The sequence below is a fragment of the Aegilops tauschii genome, chromosome 5 (assembly GCF_002575655.3).
Source record: "Aegilops tauschii subsp. strangulata cultivar AL8/78 chromosome 5, Aet v6.0, whole genome shotgun sequence".
NCBI lineage: Eukaryota > Viridiplantae > Streptophyta > Magnoliopsida > Poales > Poaceae > Aegilops > Aegilops tauschii.
Window position 1 is genome coordinate 8,422,437 of NC_053039.3, and position 7,275 is coordinate 8,429,711.

The 7,275-nt window shown below is 43.9% G+C and overlaps 1 protein-coding gene across 1 annotated transcript; it reads right to left on the minus strand.

The window, feature by feature from the left end:
- Positions 1-3,115: 3,115 nt before the first annotated feature.
- LOC109753210 (cytochrome P450 71C3) lies at positions 3,116-5,573 on the minus strand. Its single transcript, XM_020312130.4, has 3 exons — positions 4,986-5,573; positions 4,244-4,666; positions 3,116-3,953 (listed from the first exon to the last, which is right to left on the minus strand). Exons 1-3 carry the CDS (start codon positions 5,499-5,501, stop codon positions 3,321-3,323), a joined length of 1,572 nt encoding a protein of 523 aa, XP_020167719.1. The 5' UTR covers positions 5,502-5,573; the 3' UTR covers positions 3,116-3,320.
- Between the last annotated feature and the right edge of the window lie 1,702 nt (positions 5,574-7,275).

The window sequence follows — 7,275 nt, forward strand, 5'->3', positions numbered from 1 at the left end:
TCGTTCGCTAGGGTTTTAGTTGTATTAGTGATATTATATGTATGATACTATTCGGGATGTATTAGTGATAACTTATAGGGTTTTTGTTTTTGCAGAAATCAAGGAGCCCCTCCATCATCCCCGCCGTCGTCCCCTTCACCGACCCCCTCCGACCTCGAGGTGAGACCAACCAAATCTCCATGTCAATATGAGTCCTATAAGATATGATGTAGATAAACTTGTGTTGCTCAAATAGGATATGTGGTTGCCCAAGTGGCCGGTCATGTTCAGGTTACACCTCCGAGTGGCCTATGTTTTGCCGGAGTGTTGATTAATTTTCGTTCCGGCAAATTTCAGGTGCTCGATATGTCCTGTTTTAGCAAAGGTCATGCCGGAATTTTCCGTGAATTTTGGCATGACTTGTGCTAGAATATGTAGGAAATATCGAGTGGCCTGGATTTTCTAGACAGATAATTAAACGATATTTCGGGTTGACTTTAAGTCTGTCGAGTCTCCACCATATATGAGAGGACGAAGAATCCCGACTGTTGTCGTGGGGGTAGCTTCTCCTTCGTTCCCGTGTGCTAGACAATTTGGTGTAATGCACTCGGGAACGAAAAAAGAAGCTACCATCACTGACGGTCGAATCTATACACCACGTGAGCTGAGAGTTTTCAAGAAAAGACTCGACAGACCGATAGTCAACCTGTGATGAATAATGAACAAGCTGAGAGTCTTAATTGTACAAGTTTAATCTTTGAATTATGAACATAGGAAATGTCGTCGGACAAAGAAGGTCCCGGGGAGTGCTCCTGGTGCGGCGACAACCGGGGTTTCTGCGACAGGCCTCACCTGGACGAAGGTCGGATCTTCAGCATTAAGCTCGAGGAGGCCTTCGATTGTGATACGGTAAGCTACGACGCAAAGTATTTTTTCGTAATTAAGCTCGACTTGTACTACTTCAACGTGTAATTTTTGTCTTTTACAATTCGACTAGCTTATCCCATGCCATGCAAGACGCTATGTCTTGGAGAGGATGGGTTTTGAAGATCATGAGAGGAATGAAACAAAGAAAATTAACCTAAGGACCCATCATGGTATGGATTTTGAGGTGAATCTATACAATTCTGAGAGCGTATCCCATTTTGGTTGCCCGGGTTGGGAAGCACTTTGCAAGATGTATGATTTTCAAGAGGGTATGTTTGTCACCATGGATCTTGGTGATCCTGACATCGACCAAGACAATTTGGACATTTGGGTCCTTGTTGATATGCTTCCAATCCTACCGCTATGTGAGCTCCTCAAACATAGTTATTAAGTAATTTATATTGTTTATTTCAAAATAGTTGACAGCTTATTTCCATTGATAGCTTACTTTCATTCTTCAAAGAATGTGCGAAACATGGTAGACAGAACCAACTACACCGATGGCTCTGAATTAACTTATCAGGAGAAAAGTCATCTGGTCGTAGATTGTACTGATCTTGAGAATTACAATGCCTTTTATCGAACTCCTCCAAATTATGGTCAATACGTGTCACTAGTGCATGTGTTGAACCACGATAACTTCCAAGGAGATATCCTGGTAAGATTTTTTACTATTACGACATCCGTGCATCTTTTGCATACTTCTAAAACTAGTACATCATTGCTAACTACGAAGTTATTACTATGTTTTTCAACAGAGAAACCCGATGGATTGTGTGCCTCATTTCATGTATCTGAATGGTCGCCTTGATGTTTTGAACATACAGCCAGGTCATCCTACGAATCTCACCTGTCCATACCGGATTTCTAAAACCGGTGAACACATGCTAATCTTAGAATGGAAAAAATGTATGGACAGTCGTAAGGAGGTTCTTGGAAGCAACATTGTGCGAAAGGCAAGAATTGGAGACAGGATAATCTCCATTCTCTATAATGGAGAGTCAGGGGCTATCTTGTTTTATGCTATTTTACCTAAGAGAATATAGTAGGTCCTAAGAGAATGTAGTAGGTCCTATGAGGTACAATATGTTTATGAGAGTTGATGATGATGAGTAGTTGTGATTATGTCTAGTGACCAACTTGTATGTGATGTTTCATTGATGAAAACGATGATCATGAAGAGGTGTTATATGACAATGATGTATTATGATGATAAGTTGTTAATGATATGATGATGATGATGATGATGATGATGATGATATATTATATCATTGGGTGAAAGAACCGCGGATTAGTTTCAAGTGGATGTCCATCCACTTGAAACTAGTCCACGGTTCTTTCTCCCAGTGATGTAATAACTCATTATGATGTAAAATCATTCTCTAAATTGCTGCGGTATGAAAACTTGTATAAAGGTATATGAATAAAACATGAAATAAAAAAGAAATACGGAATAATAGTAGTAGTGCGTGCTAGGAGAAGCGCTACTACTAATTACCAGTAGCGCTGATAGTAAAAAGCGCTGCTACTAAGTCGATATAGCAGTAGCGTGGTCCAACCCACGCTACTGCTAATCTTTAGCTGTAGCGCCTGACTAGTAGCGCTGCACCCCGCGCTACTGATAGGTTTTAAACACGCGCTATTGCTAGGGTTTTCCCTAGTAATGATTCATGCACAGCGGCTGCGCGCACACCACGACGCATGCATGGGTGCACCATTTAGAAAGGACCCATCAACATTTAATTTAACCCGTCCTAAAACAGGCCGAGACCATGGGATCACACAGGTGTAAGCCCCTCCTATAGTGCATGTGGGATTAACATGGGGAAGATGGTTGAAATCGGTGCATTTCCTTTAATTGGGTTGTAGTTTGGATCCACAGCAAGAGAAAGAAGTGTAGCTGCAAACAAACCTCTGATACCTCGATGGGGGCAGCCGGCTTAGAGTATAACAATTCGTTCGTTACATGCCACAGCCTCCAAAACAAAATCATCACTCTTAAGTCGCTTTGTATCATCAAGTTCAGAGATTAGCTGGCCAAACCAATCTGCTCCAGTTGAACGAATAGTTCTGAACTTCTGATGTCAGGAAGATCCAACACGGCTTTGCTTTTACAACAAATCTCACAACAACAATGCTTTCACTTATATGAAACGGAAAATTTTGACTACAAAAAGACAAGTCCATATGGCCTTGCATCAAAAGCACATAATATAACTCCATCACAACTCAAATAGATTATTTTTCATGACTACTACAACATAACTGCACATAACCAGTGCATTAAACTTCTCGTCCATCTTCTCGACCGACAACAACAATAGATGGACAACATGCTTATTTTAGCCCTCGCCTTAATTATTGCGCACAAGTTTAAATAGGCTTACACTTGGGATCTGGGGCACTACTAGTTATTAGACAATCTTTGGAACAAGGTAGAGTTTCTCATTTCGGCGAAGCATCAGCCCGAATGTCTCGGCCATACTAACCTTTCCACCAGTACCCTCTTTCTCATTGGGAACCTCCCAGTCAAAATGGTACATGAGATTTACTAGCATAATCTCCATTGTCGCGAGCGCAAAATTTGCCCCGGGGCAAATCCTACGTCCGGATCCAAATGGCAGATACTTCAAATCTTGACCCAGGTTGCTAGATTTCTCCTGGCCATCTTGTAGGAACCTCTCCGGCATGAAATCCTCTGGCCTCTGCCAAGCTGTTGGGTCTCTTCCAATGGCCCAACCGTTCACAAGGATACGTGTTTTGGCGGGTATGTCGTATCCGTCAATGTTGCAGTCAGCAGTGGAGTAGTGTGGGAGGAGTAAAGGCCCTGGTGGGTGCAAGCGGAGGGCCTCTTTCATAGTTGCCTTTAGGTAGGGCAGGCTGCTGAGGTCCTCCTCCGTAATCATGTCCAACCTTTTGCCCTTGGACGATGCAAACGTCCTTACCTCGGTTTGTAGTTTCTTCATAACATGTCTGTTGTTTATAAGCTCGGCCATGGCGTATTCCAGCACCAGATACGATGTTTCTATAGCTGCCTCAAATATGTTCTGGTAAGACCAAACAAAGGGTCAACTTTTAATTAGTATATATCAACTGCCATGTATATATGTTTGTGTACTAATAAGTAATAATTAGCTATATATGCAAAAACATGGACATTATATATGGATTTTTAGGGGTTATATATAACTTTTAAATCAACCTTTGAATTTACAATGGAAAAACTGTATATAACTTTTGCAATGGGAAAACTTTATATACCTTTTAAGTCAACCATGAATTTGCAATGGCAAAACTGAAAGTGTAATAAATAAATCAAAAAGAAATAAGCACGCACCATCAAGAGGGACTTGACATTATCGTCCGTGAGACCGTACTCTTGCTGTAGAGAGAGGAAAACATGGATGAAGTCGGCAGAATTATCTTGCTTCAAGTTTATGTGCTCCTTGATGACCTCTTCCAGCAAGGCGTCCCACTTGTTGAGGTGTCGCTGAACCTTCCAGCAGACCAGCCTGAAGAGCACCTCCGTCAGTGGCCACCTAGGGATGAAGTTCTCAAGGTTGAATCCCACGAGAAGGTCGACGTTGGTCTCGGTCATCTCTCTGAAGAGCGTGTTGCGGCCTTTCTTCCTGTGGGTCGCTCCCAGCACCGAGCGGCTTACGACGTCATTGGTGTAGGCGGCCAGGAACTCGCTCATGTCCACCGCCGTGGATGGAGCGTTGGTGGCCGCCTCACGAATCTTGTTGACGACGAGGCACACCTGCACACCGAGACAAGCAGATGAGTAGTGGTTTTCACTTTAAGTTTCAGAAAAAATAAGAGCAACAACCGAAATCACCAAAGTTGAAATCACCGAAATTCAATAAACTTTGGTGATTTCGGTTTGTGTTTCGGCCAAAGAGCCAAAACATTCACTCAAGTTCAAAAAAAAATATTTGATTTAAAAAAACTTGAGTTCTCTGAAATGGCTGAAATATTTTGACCGAAAGGTAAATGTTTAGTGTCTACTGAAATTACTGAAATTCAGTGGATGTCACCGAATCTCAGTGAAAGTGAAAGATGATTGTGTAGGTAGGTACCTCTTCTTGACGGCCATGGCGGAAGGAGTGCACCTTCTTGGCACTGAGCAGGTGCGTGTTGACGAGCTTCCGGGTGTGCTGCCAGTACTCGCCCAAGGGCGAGAAGGCGACGTCGGTGGTGTTGTAGCGAAGGATGTGCGAGGCCATGGACCACGGGCGCGACGCGAGGATGTGGTCGTGGGTGCGCATGACGGCCTCGGCGGCGCTTGGCGAGGAGACGATGACGGTGGGCACGGCGCCGGCGCGGAGGAAGAGGAGACCGTTGTGGCCGTACTTGTCGACCAGGTGCTGCAGGGAGATGTGGGTCTGGGCGCCGATGTGGTGGAGGTGGCCGATGATGGGAAGGCTGCCCGGAGGCGAAGGCGGGAGCCGCAGCTTTCTTGTGGACGCTGATGTTCTTACTGATACTAGCACTAACATCAGTAAGGGAACAACGACGATGAGGAGTACCGCCGGCGTGGATGTGCCATGGCCGACGGCGAGCTGCAGGTAGTGGTGGGCAGCTTCAAGAGCCATGCCGTCCACAACTGACCAGGAAGCCTACAATGGCTGGGCTGGGTTGGGTTCCTACTCATGCATCTCTCTATATATAAATAAACATGCACAGCCTCAAGCTCTCCATCAATTATGTCTACCATAATCAGAATGTCACTGCTGGTGCAGTTTTGCGCGACAGGCTGAGCGAGGCGTGGCTTACAACGGCCGTAACATGTATTCACTCTAGCCACTCAACTTATTTGCACTTCCATTGATTTTTCGTGTATAAATTGTGAAACCTCGGTTCAGTACCAATACTCTCTGCAAACTGACTGTGTAGCTCATGTTGTCAGGTTTCTTGTGGTGAAACTTGTCCGTCTGGTTGGTCAGGTTCTTTGTCATGCAACTTGTCCATCCGGATTCAAGTTCTAAATTTGGCATGGATGCTTGCACTTTTCTAGATTTATTCTAGATTTTAAAGCTTTGTTCTTTCATCTGTAAACGATGTGTTCGTCGGCAGCGAGGCAACTGTGATGACTTCGTCGATCTTAAAATATGCCGGCTCGGTCTCTTGAGGTGCCAGTAGCTAGCGGTGTGGTGTATGAGCTTCCGTTCCTACGGGTGAGTATGTGTATGTGTTTGTGAGCGTCTACATCCGCATCGTGTTATTTAGCAAAAAGAATATTATCTCTGCATGTTAATTAATTGATTACTTCTTTGCTTTCTAATAAACGTCATTTCTGGAGTGTTCAACTTGGTGCATAATTCTGTAATATTGTTAAAATGATTTAAATTTAGATCTGGCATCCTCAAGATGATTAAGGATAATAGATAATACCTCGCTCGTTGTTGTGGGAATTGCTTGCATTACATTTTGATGGAGTTAGAAATTGAATATTTGATTGTTGCATAGATGTAAAATATTTGTGGAATATAAGCAGTGTCATAGGTTTTACATTGAGATAAATATATATAGTGGGGATAATTCTCTTGAGCATATAGGATTTGTGCCTGGCGCTAAACACGTGTATTTTATTTTTGTGAGTTGAGCATAAGCTCCATATAAACCTGCAATATCTCATCGTGGGATGCTCTCTCTCTTAGCACGTGTGGCACGAGGTGTTTTCTTGGTGCCGATCCACGACATCATTGCCCGGCTCGCTGATGAGATTTTCCAAGTGGTGGTCTTTCCTCCGTCATTATGCTCATGGCATGGTCCATCAGATGCCACCGCAACGCATGCATCTTTGATGGTAAGAGATCGTTCATCTCACGCCTGCTTCATGAGATCCAAGAGGAAGCGTGTTTTGGGGCCAAAGTCGGCGTCAAAGGAATGATCCACCCAGTGCATGAGTTGTAGCCCTGTGGTTTTGCGGGCTGAGCAACCCCCCTTGCCTTCTGTTCTAGTCACCATGCTTACACCTTTTTTAGCGCACGTATCATGTGATGTACCACCCCTTTGTACTTATTCAAACTTCTTCTATCAATGAAATGAAACACAAGCTTTACGTATTGATGAAAAAAGCATAAGCTCCATGATGAGATGATAGGTAACATTACAGCCAGCCTCTGCAAAGAACAGAAAATTAGAAGGGAAAAAAAAGGGGCAACAGTGGAACAGTACCCTCACAGTCAAATCACAGGAGAGCAGGGGCCAGGATAACACCCGCGCACTGACCCCAAATAATGCAGTGTCAAATAGCACGCCCATACGCACGCTCACATGGTCACCATGCATGTCCCACGCGATCCTGCAGCAGTAGTACTACCTCCGTCCTGGTTTATTGATCCCCTTAATATTTTTGTGTCAAAT

Coding starts and splice junctions, on each gene's coding strand:
- LOC109753210 (XM_020312130.4), bottom strand. CDS start 5,501: ATGGCTCTTGAAGCTGCCCACCACTACCTGCAGCTCGCCGTCGGCCAT. Junction 4,667..4,985: donor GCCATGGCCGTCAAGAAGAG/GTACCTACCTAC, acceptor CTCGGTGTGCAG/GTGTGCCTCGTCGTCAACAA. Junction 3,954..4,243: donor ATGTCAAGTCCCTCTTGATG/GTGCGTGCTTAT, acceptor TGGTCTTACCAG/AACATATTTGAGGCAGCTAT.